We start from the raw sequence: 20,652 nt of genomic DNA on the forward strand, positions 1-20,652 counted from the left end.
TTATTTCTCAACAGGATGCAGGCAGAATACTGGGTTGCTCTGGCATTCCAGTTAACTTCACTTGGAGCCAACGCAAGTATCTCTATAGAGTGCAACACTGAATAGTATAAACATTTAGAGAAAAAAATCCACTTCTTGGCATGCCCACCAGTTTTAAGTATTTGTAATACTAAGCAGCCAGGTGCCTAAGTCACATCAGGACTCACAGGGTAGCCATCTCCTAGTTGTCTTCAACAGGAAAGCCAGTTTGGTTGATCCAGCACATCTCAGGTGTTTTAGACTGCTTCCACTTATAGCCAGTCTTTGAAATTATATTGCTTGATTTTATAAAGTCATGCAGGATTTCCAGAAGGGAAGGCTAAAGAGTTTCCTTCCCTTCAAGTTTTTCTGAATGCCAATTCCATTCAGTTCCTAACCAGACCTACCATCTGTATATAGTACAAAGATATTAGCCTTTATGTCTTTTTCTAGGAAATAGGCTAAAACCATACTGAAAGGCTAAAGCCTTTCTTTCAAAGTTGCCCACCTGAGCTGAACAAGAAATGTGACTGCACATTTTTACCTGTTATGGTTATAAAATAATTTCTTTCATATTTCTTCTAGCTTCAACACTCTCCTGAGGAAAGCATAATGTCATCTCCATCACACTTATTAACTTTTATGAGTTTAATCCTACATTATACTTGAACAGCTTGTATTATTGTGCCTTTTTTTTTTTTTCAAATTTTTCTAAATTTCATTCAATCATTCTATGTTTTTCCAACCAACAATCAATCTTTCAGTGGGGGAGGGACAGTTGATGCACCTGGAAAACCACAGCACTTCTCGTCATACAAAAACTGCTATTCAGAATCAAACACTGCCTGCCTGTTCTCATCTACTGCAGTCAAAAATAGGACAATCTGCTCTGGAGTGATGGAGAAACACTAGTGTGAGAGAAGAAATAGAGCCTACAGTTTTTAACAACCATTACTTCCTTTGTTTGCCTTTATATAGCTTTGCTAAATAGTGACAAGGCTACTGAAATTTGATTAAGAGAATTATTAATGTAAATGCATTTGCAGCTAAACTAAGTCAAGGGAGGGACATATTCCTACAATACACAGCACAAAGAAAAATGAGTTACAGAAATCCTTCAAGATTTCCAGGAGAAAGGAGAAAAATCACAGCAGTAAGGACAATCAAGGAGAATTTCTTAGAAGTTTAAGGTTACCAATATATATAATCTGATCTACCCATACTAGGAAATCATTGAAATTTTACATTAAAAAAAGATATTCACAGCTCTGTCTGCATTTATCTATCTTTAATCATCAATATGCTACAGATGGAAAAAAAGACACATGACACTGCAGGGCTGATATTAACTATTAGCCTTTGGTCTCCTGCAGCTGAACTGCTTCAACCCAGTGCCTTCACTGGCAGGTTTCACAATAGACATTATTCACAGACAGTGGTGCCATCCAAGTTGACTATTCACACACAGTTTAAATTAAAATGTTTAACCCTTAAAGGACACAGATATGTTACACCTTAATTACTTTTATGTACCAAGCATTTACTGCCTCCTTTCTCATATCCAGCTGCTAGGAGTGCACACCTAGCAATAGGAGAAAGCTGCACACCCTGCCCAAAAGAGAAGTGTGATGACTCCACACATTCAAATACCATGGCACAGCAGCTGACATGTTTGCACTTGATCCAACCTGTCAGTTACATTAATTATTCAGTAGTGATAGCCACATTTTGGGGGCTGAAATTACAAACTGAAATGAGAAACAAACTATTCTTCCTGTGCATTATGAGCCAGAAAAGGAAAACACCCCTTCCTTGCTGTCAGCTGGTGGCAAGAACTCCTTTCCCTGCGAGCCAAATGGCAGGGTGGATGCATGGTGCCTGAGCTGCAACCAGGGAAAAGCTTCAGCCCTTTTTCCCACTCCCCCACCCCAGCATGGGCAGCCTCTGTGTTCCCACAGGTTCTTGGAAGCAGCACCTTGGGCTGTTCCAGATATGTTCACTACATGTGTCTAGTGCCAACACTGGTGAAGAAGCAATGGGAACAGATGTCCCCCCTGCCCCAAATTTAGGCTCAAGTCTCATTTTTATAATACTAGTGTTCTTAAAACCACAATAATCCATGAATATGAGCAAGACAGAGTGTCTAGTGAATGGCAGTAAGCCCCATCTTGTAACTCTAAGTCACTGATCCCTATTAACCTTCTGAGATTTTTCTCCTGTCTCCAGACACAACTACTGAACCAGAGGTGCACATCAGCTTAAACAAAGACCTTGACATACGCTAGTTCACTTCACTCAGAGCTTCTGCAAAGACACATCTCAAGACAAACCCCTGACCTATCTTAAACACACTGTGGGTATCTATCTGCTTTCCCACTTATTTTTTCCAGCATTTACCTGCATTACACGTGTCTTTACACTTGGATTTACTTGTGTTGCACTGTTAGATGTCAGCCTTGGGGTGAGTGGAGAGCTCCCACAGTGTAAGAAGATTTAGAGGAACTGAGACAACATAGAGCTGCAGGAAGTGCAGCTCTTGTAATGTGCAGGAGGGAGTTCGGTGAATATGTTTCATGGATATCCATGTGAAAGATAAGCATTACAAGCAAAAATTTATTAAAAAAAAAAAAAGAGAGAGACCTTGAACTGGAAGCAAGCTTAAAGCTTGGCTCAAACACAAAGATGATGGCTGCTTTCTCTCTTCCCTTCAAGGGGAATGAAGCAGAAAGACAAATAAAACAAAAGGTTGATGATGGCTGATATTATCAGTAAAAATGATTCCTCCCTGTGGTCAGTCAGGGAACATATGAAGTGAAAAGAAAGAAAAAAAAAAAAAGAAAAAATCTTCGATGGGAGGAAAGTCCTCTACTGAGACTATGCAAATATTACTGGGATATGAACTGCAATTTAAAGAGCAAATAAAAATAAAGTAAAAAATGTGATGGAAAAAAATTAAGAACACCATGACAGGAGTCATCTTATTCAGAAATTATGTTCCAAAAACTTAGGAAAAGTGAGTAGCATTATATTTAAATGACTCCTATATAAATCCTATTTTCTTACATTATGAGTATCACTTCAGTATTTGGAACAATATTGTTACATGTACATGACATGGGACCAAATCAGACAAATGTGAGAAGAAGACCCAGCAGAAGGACTGGTTACTGGAAAATGTGTTTTTTGGTTTTTTTTTTTGTTTTTTTTAAAAAAAAGAAAGAAAAAAAAAAGCAAGCAGGAAGGAACCATAAGCCACAACAGTGCTCTAGCCCAAAGTGTCTGCACAGGCAGGCGCACATTGTGCCACCCAGGACATTTGGAATGCCCTTTCTCTCCACCCTGCCCACCCACACCCTTGCTCCCTCCCTCTAACAGCTCCCAAAGTTTCCCTTCTGCTGTATTTCCCACAAGATGTGCAATAAATAAATATAAGGGATAGAGAAAGAGGGAGAGCAATTCAAGCAAATTCCCACTTCTTTTCTCTACTATCTTGCAAATTTTTACTTCAAATACTGTCTTTTCTTCTTTTTTTTTTTTTTTTTTTTTTCCCAATAGTGATCCACAGAAGAAAGAAAATACTTGAAAGTGCAGTACAGAGGTAGACTGTAACACTGCTCAGCTGTCATGAAGATTTTCATAAACAGGGCTCCCCACCCATTTCTAATTTCTAAATACTTTATATACTTGCAGGGAAATATCTCTTCTATATAGCTTCTCTACTGAGCCTTTTGTAATCAATATGTTCTCTACACTAAAATGACAAATCTTACTGAATACAGAAAGCTATTTTGCTAACAAGATCTATTGTTTTATCTATTTTTTGGATAGCACAACCTTAAACAATTCTTAAAAATGTGCAGAAAGAGAACTCACAGTAAAAAGAAAGTCATTCGCAGAGCTGGGACCACCTTTGGGCCAACTGCAGCAATAATGTAATATTTAATTCTCTTTCCAGATTTTATCTTTACTGCAGACCACAGACTCTGTGTAACTGCTTCATGTGACACCAAATGTATGCACTGTGCGTGGTATTACTTTAATTTTAAGGTAAGATTCCCTCCAGCACACAGGCTACCTGCAGCATCATATGGATTTTAGATATTTCAGAAGAGCTGGTAGTTGAAGAACTGAAGGGAATTTTTTGTTGCTTAGCAAAGACTCACGCTTAGTCCTTACCTGTGATTCAAACCGCATATGAACCACCCCTTCTTACTCATGCATTCTGTATATGTTTGAAAGACAATGCATCAACTTTCTTAGATATGTAAAATCTCATTTGAAATTCAGAGCGGCTTCCACCATCCCTTCACAGCAAAACTAGCTGGAAAATCTTGGATGACAGTGCCCCTCTCTGGTCAGAAAAGATTAGTGCATATTTGCCCGTTCTGTTACAAAACCAGGATCCTTATTTAGTGAACTGTTTTAAAACTATTCAAAACGCTCTGACTGAGAGCAACAAAACGTTCAAGTATCAACTTTAACCGAGTTGAACATTGTTTGACGATTTATAACCAGAGCACGCTGGCTATCTCCACATGAAAGCTACAGTATGCTGAGCTACTCTGCACGGTGCAAGTGCACATTTGACATTTAATTTACCAGTCAGAGCTGAATCTACCCCAGGTAGTCAGAATACCTCCAAACCCTGAAAAAAGGTTGAGGGTCTGAACCAAAATCCCTCTTTTGAAATTCAAAACTCATACATTACCGTGGGAAAAGCACAACAGCTGTACACGCAAGCACAGCAGGCAGAGAGATTTGATTGGTCTGCTATGGTCTGCAATTAAATTATTAGCGAAAGGACAGAAATTACCTGCATCGCTGTCCACAGCTTCCACCTTTATGACAAACTCCCCTTGATCTTGGTTTTCATGAACTGCAGTCTCATAAAGCTGCTTCAAAAATACTGGGTTCTCATCATTCACATCAAGAACAGTGATGGTTAGAACCTGTGTGGCAGAGAGAGCTGGGCTGCCATCATCAAGAGCTATGACTGTCAAACTGTAGCATTCCTGAATCTCACGGTCCAGAAACTGGGCTGTAGTTAAAAGTCCTATTATAAAGAAAGAAGGAGTTACAAGAGTATTCTGGTCCCTGTTAGGATCCCAGTTGTTCCAGCACTCACAGCTTCAGCGCAGCATCACCGTCCATGCTGTGCCACTGCTGCAAGGCTTCCAGACTTGGGAGTCAACCATTACCTGTGATTCCCTTTAGAGTGCTATTTGGCACAGAAATACTCATTTTAACATGAAAGGAAACTGTGATTCATGGAATATTCAGGTAAAGTTAGAGATTCCTTTTCATTTAACTTTGGGCTTAACTTTTAAACTTTGTTTAACTTAAGTATGTATCGTCTTTTGCACGTAAGTTATGCAATTAGGAGCTCTACAAATCAGTGTCAGCTGTATCACATAATGGATTGAAAATCAGATTAAGAACCAGAAAATACTGCAACTATTAGGGTAAGATTTGCATTTGTGTGCAGATGGTATAATAGTTACAGAACTCATTCAGGAACCAGAGAATTTTAGGGGGCTGAAGAATGAAATTCATCAGCACTTTGAGCCTCCACTGAATATGTTCCATCCACAGTGTAATGCACATTCCTTGACCTTGACTTTGCCTTTCCTTGTGTGTACATATAGCAGCATACGTGTGTGCACATGCTTTAAGTATGCATCATGCAAAAATGAGACTTAATTATTTTATTGCACACACTTTCTTCCCTCGTTCCTTAATGTGCGATTGGAAGGCACTCCAGTACATTTACACAACATGGTAATACTGTCACATAGAAATTTCTGAGCTGAGTCTCGCTGAGCTTGCTTACTGCACATAGTACTGCCATGCTCGTGTGGTGCTCTGCCCAAGGTAATCACCCCCGAAGATGGTAAGTCACCTCCATAGAGTACCGTAGTAACGTGGAATTTCAGCATTGCATCGTTTGCACTCCCAAATACTACCACAAGAAGCACAGTACAAGAAACTCCAGAGAAGTTACAGTACCTGTGATTTTATCCAATACAAATGCTTTGTTTTCATTGCCTGAAAGAATGCGATACGTAACTTGTCCATTTCTTCCCTCATCAGGATCCTTTGCAATTATGTGGTGCACAAGGAAGCCCACCTCCACATCCTCCCTGACATAGGAATGAGGTGAAGATGTAAAACTGGGACTGTTGTCATTGATATCTAAAATAGCAATTTTCACAGCCAGGGAATCAAGCCTGCGATCAGTCAGATTTATTGCCTGGTCTGCTGCAGACACTGTAAGGATTACAGAGTGAGTAATCTCCCTGTCCAGTGGAAAAGCTGTGGTCAATGTGCCATACACAGGGTGAATAAGAAATAGATTTTCACCCATGTTACTCATTTCTAGGGAATACTGTATTTTGCTGTTCAGAAAACTGCCATCTCCATCTTTTGCATTGAATGTGTAAACCAGAGTGCCAACAGGTACATTTTCCTCTATGCCAATCACTACAAAGTCTTCTTGAAAATATGGAGAATGATCATTCTGATCTTCTACATCAATACTTAGGAAGACAGTGTTATTCTGTGGAGGATGATTATTATAATCACTTATAATAACTTGCAAAAGGAAGTGCGAAGCTGTTTCATAGTCAAGTTCCTTGGAAAGAAAAAGGTCTCCTGTCAAGCTATCTATTTCAAAATGAACATCATCATCGTCATCTTTAGCGATACTGAAATGCAGTTTCCTGTTAGTTGTTAGATGATTATCAGGCCACTTCAGAGAATTCAACACTTGTGCAGGTTTAAAATTTTCAGGTATGACAAAGTGCTTGAAATCTTGAGAGAAGACGGATCTCCCAATGGGAAGTGGGATTACCTGCAACAAAAGCAAAGACTGCAATGTTTTCCCATTATTATTACTATGGTGTAATGAAAATAGTTTTGTTTCATTGAGAGTTTAATAATTTATTATTTGTGACTATATTTATCCTAAATATGTCTCAAAGCCAGAAAACAAGCTGAACATGGTCCCTAAGAGTTCAAGTAGTCCTTGGCCTGTCCTAACAGCCAAGATAACTCTATGTTTCATTCCCAGGTTAAAAAAAAAGGGACAAGACTCTCACCCTCTGAATCACATGGGTCCAAAGATAGCTTGAATACTGATATCTCTGCCCATACTCTGAAGCACTTCAATGTCTTTCTACATGGAAGAACATCATAGGGGCAGATGTGACAACAAAAGTATAGTACTTTATGCAGTTTGCCAAAGACAAACAGATAGCTGGGTTTTTTTGAGTTTTTATTGTGTCATTACAGGGTTTCATTCATTATGGGTTGCTGCAGTGTTCCAAGTGAATACTTTAAAATGAAAGAATCTCTTTAACTGTGGGAACTGCATTTGCCTTGTCACAACTGAAGCGCTTTTTTTCCAAGCTATCCAAAATTAATCATCTTTTGGGTGAGACGAAAATAGCAGCCTCAGTGACATTCAACCTCTGATAAAGGAGGGCACAGGCGATCTGGACAAAGCAGCCCCACTGCAGCTTGATGAAGAGCACACACTGTATTTCGCATTCCCATACAGAGTAGCCCTGTATAGACCAGCACAAAGGAATGAGCTATCCTTATACTGGCTTATAGAGACAGAATTTAGAAAAGAGAGTAATATAGTGGAGGGGGAAAAAAAAAAAAAAATCTACTCTCTCCCCCATTTTCAGTCCATCCTGATATTTGCTTTTCATTCTGCCTACTTGGAAATTTTCCTTCTCTTTTCCAGCATTCATAATGATGTCCTAATAAAACAGAAACATCCTCTATTTGCAACACAACCTAGAATGCTGTTGCATATTCTTAAGAAATCAAAATTAGTCTGCCCTCTCATTTCCTCCCTCAACAGAAAAACAGCTAAAGTAAGCTACCATGAGACAAGGTGCTCATAATTTTGAACTTCTTCCCTAGCTCCTCCCAAAATTGTATTTTCAAAGAAACAGTATCTAACATAACTGTTCTATCTGTACAACATGAACAAGTACCTGGATGTAAACAGCAGCATGTCCTTGAAGGGAAGGCATCCCCTGGTCCCTGGCTGTGACCATCATTCTGTAGCCTGATCTGCCAGCATGTGACAGAGACTGGGTTGTTCTTAACTCCCCACTGACAGCATCAATCTGGAAGTATCCTGTACCCTCTTCTATGTGGAAAAAAGTTTTGAGTTACTGCACATCTCTTCAGCTTGCCTGAAGTACTGAACATTGTAATTAAAGGTAAAAAAGAGCAGGACCTAGAAGAAAGGGAACCTGCTGCACTCATTTGGATCTCTTTGGCTCATTTGATTCACCTCTTCTTCCTTCATTGAGTGTACAGTTATTATAAACCACTTACTCTGGATTTAGAAAGCTACAGAGAGAAATATTATGGAGTGCTAAAGCAACTGCTTGATTTTGTACCAACATTTTTGACACCAATGGTGTGTGTGTGCATCAGGAGAGCAGCAGATACTCCAGGATTGGTACTCCTACTTCCAACAGAAGTTGGCAGGCATGGCCAGAGAAAGAATTAAGTCTTAGTCTCTGAATTGGCATGAAGGGTCAAATAAGTGATGCTGGATACACAGCTGGCTCATGTCCCTTGCAGACTATGGGTCAGTAAAGAGCCCTATCTATTCCTAAAACACCATAACTGCAGTGATGCCACATGCCGTGCCTGTGCTCTGAACCAGGAGCTAACTGGGGGTAGCTAAAATCTTACAGAAAATTGTTGCAGAGCAACATGTGAATATTGGAAATTATGCTTACAGCTTTCATCAAGGACTGGCCACATGCTAATAACAAGCAACTTTAATTGAAATTACTACTTGCAGCTACATTTATTATTTATATATTACATTTATTCTAGAGTTGCAAAGAAAAATTATACCATAGAAAAGGAAATAGCTCTTTGTGACTTAGAATCATATGATCATTTATGTTGGAAAAGACCCTTAAGGTCATCAAGTCCAACCGTAAACCTAACACTGCCAAGTCTACCACTTAAACCATGTTCCTAGGTGCCACTTCCCCGGGCAGCCTGTTTCAGTGCTTGATAACTCTTTCAGTGAAGAAATTTTTCCTAATATCCAATCTAAACCTCCCCTGGCACAACTTGAGGACATTTCCTCTCATCCTATCGCTTGTTACTTGGGAGAAGAGACTGACAACCACCTCCCCCATTTTCAAAGAATGCCATACAGATTACTCTCCAATTTTTAGTAAACTGTGAAAGTATCTATTACTTGGTATATCTCACCATAAACTGAGAAAATCTAACTTGTACCTACGTCTCTGTTAAAATACTACAAAAACAACTTTTTGCTATGTGAATTTTTACCAAGGTGTGCTAGTGAGCTAAAGTCATGCAGCATAACAGCTGCTATTCTAATAAGCAACTGTGGTAAAAATAAATTCAGTGCAGATGTAGTACACAAAACACCCAAAAAGAACTATATTTCCACAGGCACCTAAGTGAGCATGAAGCTGTTTATGTTCTCCAAATCTTCACATGCAAATTAGTTAGCTGCATATATAGATGTTCAGTTTTGTATCCAATCACCTCACCTGCAACTGTAAAATACTTGCACCTGCAGAATTTGAAAAAACACTGAGCAAGCTACTTAAAAACCAGGGTTGTCTCAATCAACAAATAGGAGTTTTTTCCAATATTGTTCTGCTATTTTTGACTGACTATAGGTTTCTAATGCTCCATGAGTCCCTTCTGGGTTGACTCTTGTAGTCTGGAACGTAACGAGGAAATTGCCAACAAAAGGAAACAATACATAGAGACAATTACATTGAATGAGAAAGTCCTGCATTCTGCTAGTTTCAAAATATTAATGCTGCTATATTACTGTTTTCATAAATAGCTTTTGGTTACTTTCCTGGTTTAGGTCCCAACAGTATGTCCACATTCAGATATGCTATTTTGTTCTATATAATGTTTTATGACACAAAAATCCCAGCTAAGCAAAAGGCAGAGGAGATATGAAAAACAGAACACATAATGTGAATTGCATGAACATATTTTTAACATTTTGCTAAAATTGGCATTTAAAATAACTGTTAGAACAAACAAGAAGAAACAGAAAACAGAAGTCCATGAAAACTCTTCCCTTCATTTTTCCACCAAAATGGAGCTACAGTTACCAAACTGAACCAAAAATTAAAAATAGTTTAAAAAAAATAAGAATTGGAGAACAAAAATACTGCAAGTACATAATTGCAATCTGAGCATAAGGCTATGAGGATTCACCCTTGCTTCAGCAGTCATGAGGACAGCCAGTACCCCTTAGCATAAACACCAGCACTTGTTTTTCCTGTTTCAAGTAGCAGAACATAGATAGCTAAGCTCAACTGAAATAGGTATCAGTCCACAGAGCTTCTGAAGGGTTGAAGCTTATTTGACAGGAGAAAGGAATAGTCAGAATCTACATTTTTGAATAAAATCAGAGGGCTGGCCAGAAAAGAAATTACCAATAGCGTTATTCTCTAGAGACTAGAAGACTAGAATTCCACCAAAATCCAAATACTGCATTAAATGATCAGTTTTGTGCATATTTGGTGGTGACAGAAGTAACAGAAGAGTCTGATAATGTTGGAAAGAGATACTGTATAAAAGCAGAACCCCTTGGGACTTCCATTTTGAAAGTATTTTTGTCTTTTTTATCTGCTACTGCACTATAAACAGTCAAAACTGAAACATCTTATTTCTCTTTCTCTGATATTTTTATTAGTCTATTTTTTAATTTACTCACGGACATAGTGTAGCCATTTGATTTTAAATCAGAAAAAACTTCAAGAAAAAAACCCTTATGAAATGAAATTCCCTTCATCTCCTGACAATCAAACTTTTATACTACATTTTGTAGCTAAAGCAATTTCTTCAATTTCTGAATTTCAAAAGCCTACCTAAAGACGGATCTTGCTTTTCAAGTGATTTAATAAATGACATGTACTAACAGATAGACCACTTTTGTGTACTTTTGCCCAAGTTTACTGAGGGCAAGTGCATGTGAGTGGTAGCTTGCTCACTTTCTAAATACACTCCAAATCGTCCTCTGCATTCTTTTTGAAGTTCAAAGTGATGAACGAGGGGAAAGGTGGTTTTAAGCTGTACACGCAAAGAGCATGTCAGTTGTTGCTCTAAAAGCTCACGTTCCCTACGCTTCCAGAAATACTTACTCAGCTTTCAGCTCCGTAAGTCACCTCAGTTTGGCAATTGCTGCTTATATCATACACCCTAAAGATGTCCCTTTTTGTATGAAGAGAACAAAGAAGAAAGTGTGGGATAAATGGATAGGAAAGAAGGAAATTGAGAAGAGCAGATGAAGTATGGAACAGAAAAAAATTAAATCTCTCAATAACTGGACTCTAATGGCCCTCATCTCTTCTTGTGCTTGTAACTCTACCCTAACCTGCCAATAAACGGATACGCTTTTTCACTTAAATTTTCCATCTCCTCATTGTCCAGCCTGCTGGCCCAGCTTTCATTTACCTGAGGTTCTCCAAAGCCCAGGCACTCTCTCAACTCTGTGCTCTCAAACCTAATCACTGACAGTGCAGTTTTGGACGAAAAAAGATGGCCTGAGAACCACCAGGCAATGTGTGGCTATAAACTTTGGCAGAACATTCAAGCCTTCCAGGGACTGGCATTCAAGCAAAACGGCCCAGAAAACAGACAGAAAGTAACAGTAGAGTTTCCTCAGATATCTGTGACCTCAGTACACGGAGATAGCTACATATTTTTACCTAATTTCCTGAGGAACTGTATCCTTCCTAGGTTTTAAAATACTTAGTGCTTTGGCCATCTCATTCTCCTTTGGGATGAAAAGAAAAGTTTTTTTCTCTTAACAGAAAAGAAGAAGGTAATGCCATGGCTCTCAGAGAGCTTCAACACCACAGGGCTGCTACAGAAATACCACCCTCTGCAAGTCTATGTATGTTCCCTGCATGATGCTTGGAAATCACCCTGGAGAACAAGTACTCATCTCACAGATGTAGGTACACTTGCCAATTCAAGTGTGTTAGCAGCATAAACTAGGCTTCTCCTAGCACTCTGATGGTCAAGGGCTAATGTATCTGCAGAATTGGTCCAAATATAACTGTAAAAGCCTCTACTTTGCCAGTGCTAGTCTTGACACACAAAACAATAGTTTATGATGCATTGTAAATACCAACTAATTTTTGTTATAAAGGCTATACTATAACCTCCTGACAGTCATAAAGAAGGCCAGGCAAATCACTTTCCAATTGCCAGCATCACTAAGGAATAGTACACATAGCTGGGATTCACCTCCCCCTGAATTAGGTTACTCCCTCAGTGATAACACAGAAGTGAAGGTATGGCCATGTGATCTTGCATTTCCATACCCATGAATGTTTAAGGATGATTTGATCTGATTTTATGAGAAGGGGAAGGCACATTTTTAAGGAAACACTTCTCCTCTGAAGGCTAAAATTTATCTGTTGTGTAAATCTCATAGTTTTTTCCAGATTTTTTCTTATGTAATTCGTTGACATTTGTCATTAGTCCTCCTGCATAGCTTAATCTATTGCTGCTATCTTGGCACTTCTTTAAGTTCTCAAGAACATTAAAAATTACCCAGTGACTCTTACGAGCTTAACAGCTGACATTAACACTCATAGCTCTTAATCTTGTGGCAGTCCCTCAACTGTTGAAAAGGGCACTGGTCTGCACGCAGTCCTCCAATTAACCTGATGTCTTTGTGTTTAACAAATACGGCTGTAAATCAGATCAAATTTCTTTCTTCATATTTTAGAACTGAACAATGTCCCAGAACTAGAAAATACTGTTTTAAATATAAACCAGGCAAGAACTTCACCAGGAAACAGAAGACCAGATGTTAAAGGCTGTGAGCCAACTAACAACAACAACAAAAATTAGTATCAGAGCAGCTCAGCTGTTTCTGGATTTGTTTATTGGGAAAATATCTAGTTCCAAGGCTGGGAGGGTTCTTTTAGTGGGGTTTTTTTTGCTGCTGTTTTTATCCTTTTGTTCTTTCTAGAGACAACATTTGCAAGGCCAGTCATATTTTGTGTTGTTAGTCATTTTTATAATTTGAACTCTTACTTACTCCCCTCTGGGGCTCTACAGTGAAGTCAGTAAGAAAATCCAATGTGCTGTTTGAAGGAAGGGGATATATAGTTGGATATATAGACAAGCAGAGACCCCTGAAGAACACTTCCCGTGTTGCCTGGCTGTCACCCTTCAAACAAAGGGTTGGGTACTACTCATTCCCCTTTTCTTAAGGGGAATTATTTCATGCAAAATGTTATTATTCAGACATCTATGATTCTCTCCAGTTCCCTGTGAAAGAGGCAGTCACTTGTATCCACATTAAGGGAACAACAGTATGGCCATAAACTGACCCTACAGTCTTTTATTATCTACATATATTTCAACTGCAAATTTTTCAACAGAGTTGTTAAATGTCTCATTTTTTTAAGCATCTCTTGGTGGAAAAGAGCATAGTTCTCTGGCCCTTGTGGATTTGGATCTTAAAGTCCTTCCATTACTCCACAGAAGTCTAAAGGGTACATAAAGACACAGTATAACATAATCCACAGAATCTTTTGGTAATTTCAGCCTTGGCAAGAGGCAGCTACAGATTCCCTTGCTCTTTAAGTGTGAGGAGTAATGTGGATTTGCAGTATTTTGTTCTTTATTCTGCAGTGACAAATAATTGTAATGAGTTTAAACCAACCGAGCCCGCATTTGAGCTCTGCCTACACAGAGAAGAACACTCAAGGAAATACACTGGGTGGATAGAAATATTGGCAATGTTTTCTTACTCCAATTAAACAGTGCACTCTATGTGCAAATTACCACAGACTACAAATACCAAGCTTAAAAGGTACTGGTAGAATAGAGCAGGTACCAAAATAAAAGAAATAGTTCTGTTCTTGGCACCTCTTGCTGGTTTGAACCAATGGTGAAGCAAAGCAGAAGGAACAGACATGTTTTCCTCACTGGTTACAGATGGAGTTCCCTTCTGCATGAAAGTGTAGCAAGTAGTATGCAGCAAAACAAGAGACCACATCTATGCTTCCTACCAGTACTGATGTCCCAGTCCCACTCATGTTCTGATTTAGGACTGCTCTGTTACTGATTTCACTGCAAGCAAAACTGGATTCTATAGCTTACCCCAGAAGTGAACATGTAGGAATTATGGGGAAAACTAAAGAGAAGCGTTTTTAAGCGGCCATGCTATGTCAGGTTAACACAGTGCTAAACAAAGGGTGAAACATGAACTAAAACCCACAAACTTCATTGTTTGCCCAGATTATCTACTGATCCTTCTGATCCCTGTCTCAGACTGTCATGAACTGCTCTTTTAGCAGGAAAATTTTCAATTGGTCATGGGAAAAGGGAGATCATCTTTCCTTTAAGATGTTAAACAACTGACTGAAACACTAAACTGTACAGTACAAGATCATGGTCCTAATCTTTTCCGAGTGCCGTTTGAATGTTCTCTGGCCAGCCACACAAGCAATCAAATCCCTGGGAAGGATGGGGCAGAGGGGGAAAGCAGGGAAGGTAGCTGCTTGACCCTCCTTAGATGCTTCTAATACATATAATGGTCCTGATTCCTATTCACACAGACACCTTTATTCTAAGAGACACGAAAAAGACATAAAATCCTGTATGCATACATGGCACCTCCAAAACTCTAGTTATTTCAATGTATCTTTTCTTATGGATAACACTTGAAATTCTTACCTGATTCTATTGAATATAATACGACACCATTGTTTCCAGAATCAGAGTCTTTTGCAAAGACAGTGGCAATAAGCGTCCCTGATGGCTGCCCTTCTAAAACCTGTTGTAAAGTAGTTTATAAATAATTTGGAAATATACATGGATAACAGCAAGTCTTAAAAGAAAGTCCTTGCCATAACACAAGAGTTTAGCTGTTGCTCTATTTTCCATTTCAGTCATATTTATAGTCAGTGCAAAGAGCATTTCAGGAAACGGTTAAATAATACCAGTTCTAGCAATCTTCTGTTACGGTCTGCATGTATTGCTCGTTCAAGAACCTTCAGTACAGCAGACTCAGAGGTCAGAAATTTAAAAATTCTCCTGCATACATAAGTAAAATTACACATGTATATCCTTTACATCTAATAATGTAGAAGGCAGAGAAGTGTAATTATTCGGTAAGTTTTGAAATTCCCAAGTATTCCCGCGTCTCAACCAAGCGCGTGTTCGGTTCCGCTGTCAGCGCAGCGCTGCCGCCGCTCTGCGGCACGGCGCGGGGGGTTCCGCAGCGCGGCGCGGGGGTCCGCAGCACGGCGCGGGGGTTCGGTAGCGCGGCGCGGAGGTCCGCAGCGCGGCGCGGGGGTCCGCAGCACGGCGCGGGGGGTTCGGCAGCGCGGCGCGGGGGTCCGCAGCGCGGCGCGGGGATTCCAGAGCGCGGCGCGAGGGGTTCGGCAGCGCGGCGCGGGGGCCCGCAGCACGGCGCGGGGGTTCGGTAGCGCGGCGCGGGGGTTCGGCAGCCCGGCGCGGGGGTTCGGCTTCCGCCGCGGGGTGGCGCCCGGCGCCAGGCAGCGCCCCTTGGCAGCACCCACCTGGAGCCGCAGCTCCTGCCCGGGGGGCGCCTGAGGGAAGAGGGGCTCGTTGTCGTTGCGGTCCCTCACCGCGATGTACACGGTTGCTGTGGCGTTAAGCTGCGGTGACCCGTGGTCGGTCACTAGCACGGTCAGCTGGTGGTGAGCTTGTTTTTCACGGTCTAGTGCAACCCAGTTTATGATTTCACCTGAGGGACAAAGAAAACGAAGGAGAAAGGGAGTTAGATACTACATGTTAGCACGCATCTTACTACATGCAATTACACACTGAATTTCATGTGAAATAATGATACATGTCTTCTGAGACACCTTCCTGCTGACATTAAAACACCAGTCTTCCAAGCTCCATTCCATAAAAACATTCCGTCAATCACTTTAGCATCATATTACATCCTTTACCATATAGCGGATGCCCCAGAGCAAAGGTTTAAAAGAGTATGAACCAACATGCTGACCTTTCAGAGAAATCCATCTGGCCTTTTCCTCACCACACTTCAGGACAGATAATACATGAGCACTGGGTTTTAACTGCTGACAAAAGGCCTTTATTATGCCCTTGGGTTAGGAAATTCTCAACACAATGTCTGTACATTAATCAGGAAGCCTTATGTCTCCTACACATTCTGGTTAACCCAGTGAATAAATCTGACCCAATCTTCTCTCCATCTGCTCAACCAAACTCAATACAGCTGTAGATTTGCGGTTGACCAAAGTCCTTTGCATAGATAACCACATATTATTTTAAGATCTTCTTGGTTAACTCCTAGTACTCAGTTTGCCTTTAAACTTCCATAAATGTACTCAACAGAAACCTGCTTTGAAATGACAGATTTATTTTTAGATTCATACAAGACAAAGTCTGGGAGAGCCTGTTCACTCCCCATGAGGACAGGACATCTGGGAACAGGAATTTTAAACAGCAGATCTTTGCTTGCTACTTATCATTTTGCTAAACTGGATTATCTACAGTGCCTGTGTTCTTCACAGGATTCCCCTCCTCTGGGCTGTCCATGCTGTGCTCTGTGGGGTTAGACCATGTGGACGTAGTATCTATTACTCAAGGCATTTGTGATTCACTGCAGAGTACACCCTGTGCAGTGAAAAATTTCTCTCAGCCAATTCCATTTCTGTAGAGCCATGTACAACATGAGCTCAGTTTTGATGTAATTTACAGAAGTTTTCACAAATATCTGAAATCACTGTAGCTGTCAAATATCATAGTTATCTTTACAGTTACTTATGGTTGATTGGAACTTTTCAACTGCACTTGATCACAGGCAATTAAGTTCCTCATACGAACTATCGAAGCTATAACTTAAAACAACTTCTTTTAATTTGTTCCAGTCAAATACCAAAAATTTATGACCAAGTGACCAGAATGAAGTAATTAAAAAAATCAAATCCTAAGGGTTAGTTCATTTTTCATGAACATATATTAGATTTATTTAATTCCCCAAATTGTGAAGCTCTGAGTTATAATATTCATGTATCAACCCATGAGATTCACCGAAGTTCCTGAAAGCTTTACACTTTACTTCCATTCCCTTAGGGAAAACTGCTTTCCAAAAGCAATATTAGGCAGATTACAAATCATAAAATGCTACCTGTGTTGGAATTCATCTTGAAATACTTTCCATCAGACAAGAGGAAATAGGAAAGTTGTCCATTTCTTCCAGAGTCTTTGTCAACAGCTGTAATGGTGCCAACCACACCCCAGGGAATTGGATTTTCCTCCATTTCAAAGAAGTAGCTCTCACGCACGAACGTGGGAGAATTATCATTTTCATCCAGGACATTAACTATTACTGATGTACTTGCATTTTGTCTGAGGTTTTTGTCCTTGGAGGTGCTGACCAGAGCTCTAAAACTTAGGATCTGTGCACATTCATAGTTCAGATGTTTCCAAAGATAAATCCAGCCAGTATCAGAGCTGATTTTGAATGCAACAGAATCTGTGCTAGGCTCTAAGGAGTAAATCAGCTTGGAGGCAACGCTGTGTGGATCAAGTGAGTGGGCTTGAACCTGAAGGATCCGGGCACCTGGAGAGGTAGCTTCACTGATTTCTACTTGATACACCAAGTTTTGAAAAACCAAAGCAGGGCCCATCATCTGCTCTTCAATAACTACTGTCAACATCAGCAAAGAAGTCAGAGGAGGACTTCCACAGTCTTCAGCTGCTATGTGTAGAGTATACTCCTGCCGCTTATCTGCAAACACTGTCCTGGTGAGGTTGACTACTCCAAGGCTTGGATCAATGCTAAACACATTTGACTGCTTGCTTGCAATACTGTATTTGATCGCCCCATTTAGGCCACTGTCTTTGTCTTCTGCATGAGCAATGTAGACAGCTGTGCCAGCAGGCTGGGTATGTGAAATAGTTACCTTATCAGATTTGGCAAGAAATACTGGAGGATTGTCATTAACATCCATCACAGATATGTTGACCTGGGTGCTACTGTAGACAGGGGAGTTACCCAACTGTGACTGAACAGTGAGCACCACAACAGACTGAATTTCATGGTCAAGCTGTTTTTTGGTGCGGATAATACCAAACTGGGGGTCAATAGAGAATCTTCCATGTGGATCACCAGAGGAAATTCTGTAAGAAACCACTTCTAAAGAATCTAGAAATGGAAATAACAACAAAAAGTGTAAAATAATATAAGAGTGCTAACATGAAGTTTGGTAAGAACATCTATGAAGTATGCATGCTCTTAAATTCAGTGAAGTGAGTGTAAGCTACACAGATGCTTGACTTCCTTGGGCTTTTTATGCTTCCTTCTTCCTGTCCCTGGAGCCCTTCAGTAAAAAAGAAAAAACAAAACTGTACAGGCTTGATCTGACTGTATAGTTTGTCCACTTGTGCACCACTTGATTTTCATCTCACTGGTATGATAAAACTCTACAGAGAAAGTAGTATAATAGCCTCTTGTTTTTCCCTGATCCAAAGTATAGAAAAACCACTCCTATAAATTAGTCTTATGGGAGTAATTTCACTGCACGCAGGCATTCACTACAGCAAGGAATGAAACAGGTGGCACTTCTCTGAAAGAACTACATTTTACTGAACTTACAGTTCCTGGATGACCATTGCTATAACCCTTATACATCAGATGCTACCTAAAATAAAATATATCTAAAGGTTCAGGCATATGACCAAGGCTGCACCACAGATGCCACCTCACCCTGAGGACAGTGGTCAATGCACTGTCCTTCCAAGAAGAAAAAATGGCAAGACCTGACTATTCAAACTTGTATAAAATCTCTTCCTATACCACCTTACATGTACAGATCCATCATCAAGCTGGTACATGGACTCATGGCTCCCACTGTGCTGCATAAGAACCAAATATATATGGCTCGCAGGACAGCATCTTTTATTATACTAAGGCCTGGCATGAGCTAACCTATTTCTCTCTAAAAATGTTAAAGGAATCAAATGGATTAAATACATTTTCAATAGGTCACATAAACATTCATCTGGACTTTACCACTTGGTTTGGGAAAATGTGGGATATTTTTTTTGGTTTGTTTGGTTGATTTGGATGGGGGGGGGGGGGAAGGAGGGTGTTTTGTTTTGTTTTCAGCAGCAGCAGCACTTCATATAGATTCTCTGAAACTTCTGAATACTCTCTGATCATGAGTATTGCACTGTCTTGCATGGCTAATGCTTTAAAACAAGCCACACCATCACATAGATCCTTCCTTACACATTCATAACATGCTTCCCATCTCCCATTTACAGTTATAGAAATCCATCTGGAAGAAAATGAAGGCAGCTGTCAATCCCCATGAACCACCAAGGAGCGTACCATAAATCTCCACCTGTTCTAAAGAGCATACTGATACAGCAGTGATAACAGTTGCTGTAAATACTAACAGTAAATACCATTTAATGCTCAGGCTGAAAAAATATGAAAGTTTGAAAAAAAAATTATCAGCATGATACTTCCAGCTAATGGTCACAAAAAATTGCAATGTAATCTCTGAGTATGCAACTTACTTGGAGGCTCTCTGGCCTTTATGGTGCCAATCAGGCTGTCTTCAGGTGCATCTTCAGGAACAGAAAAAACATACCGGGATCTCTCAAATATGGCAGGGGCTGAAGCGGACTGAAGGATGTTTACCGTGACAGCTGCATTGGTGGCAGAAGAAAGGCCACCCCCATCCCGTGCAGAAACAGTCAAGAGCGCAGAATGTGCCAGGTGGCCAAGAGCTGAGATCAAGTAAATAATTCCTGGAAGTATACAGAAAATTCCACAAATAAAACATCCACACAAACAGGGCTGAAGCCCCAAAGTACAAATCTTAGTAGGAATGGGCTCTGTAGAAAGTATCTCACCTGCTGTCTGATCATAAGTTTCTGATAAAATACCTTCTAACAGTAAATTCTGTCTCTTGAATTTGCAAGATGCTAACAATTATGTTTTATATAAATTACATGAAATAAGTAATTTTTGGAAAAGAAAATGCAATGCTCTGTCCAGAAATACAGCACTTTGGATGTGCCTTCCTCAAGATAAATACATTTGCATCCTTTAACTCCGATGAATGAGACTAGCTGACTCCAAATACATTCTCTTCCAACTTATGCTAAAATAAGTCTTCAGTAATATCAGTTAATTATGCTCAGTTTTAAAATGCTCTTCATATTACTACAGAAACCCACATCTATCAATTACTACCTAAGATGATAGTATGGACAGAAAGAATGAACAGGCTAGAATCCTGTCCCATCTCTTCCTGCAGCAAAAGCTTTTATGAATGTCAAAGAAAGCACTGTTTGAGCGAAGACTTCAGTCTCAGTAATGGGAATTACATCCAAACCATAGCTCTCTATAGGATGTTCATAACAATCTACATATATCCAAAACTAATACTTGTTAATTATTCCGTGAGAGACATTGTCCTTTGCAGGCAAATTAAGGATTTATGAATTAAGATATAAGCCCACGAATAAATCATTAGCCTTTAGAGGACTCTGAAATGTCTCATCTAGATGAAGTGAACATGAATACTTAAAAGATTTAGGGGGGCACAC

At 39.9% G+C, this 20,652-nt stretch overlaps 1 protein-coding gene across 1 annotated transcript in view; it reads right to left on the reverse strand.

The window, feature by feature from the left end:
* DCHS2 (dachsous cadherin-related 2) overlaps window positions 1–20,652 on the reverse strand; it is a 121,849-nt gene that overhangs the window by 27,876 nt on the left and 73,321 nt on the right. Inside the window, exons 4-10 of the mRNA XM_074905947.1 lie at window positions 19,615–19,848; window positions 17,216–18,235; window positions 15,612–15,799; window positions 14,764–14,863; window positions 8,025–8,182; window positions 6,025–6,868; window positions 4,832–5,071 (exon numbers count right to left, since the gene is read on the reverse strand). Coding sequence (XP_074762048.1) covers window positions 4,832–5,071; window positions 6,025–6,868; window positions 8,025–8,182; window positions 14,764–14,863; window positions 15,612–15,799; window positions 17,216–18,235; window positions 19,615–19,848 — 2,784 coding nt within the window. The remainder of the gene's footprint in view (window positions 1–4,831; window positions 5,072–6,024; window positions 6,869–8,024; window positions 8,183–14,763; window positions 14,864–15,611; window positions 15,800–17,215; window positions 18,236–19,614; window positions 19,849–20,652) is intronic.

The sequence above is a fragment of the Athene noctua genome, chromosome 4 (genome assembly GCF_965140245.1).
Source record: "Athene noctua chromosome 4, bAthNoc1.hap1.1, whole genome shotgun sequence".
NCBI classification, from domain to species: domain Eukaryota; kingdom Metazoa; phylum Chordata; class Aves; order Strigiformes; family Strigidae; genus Athene; species Athene noctua.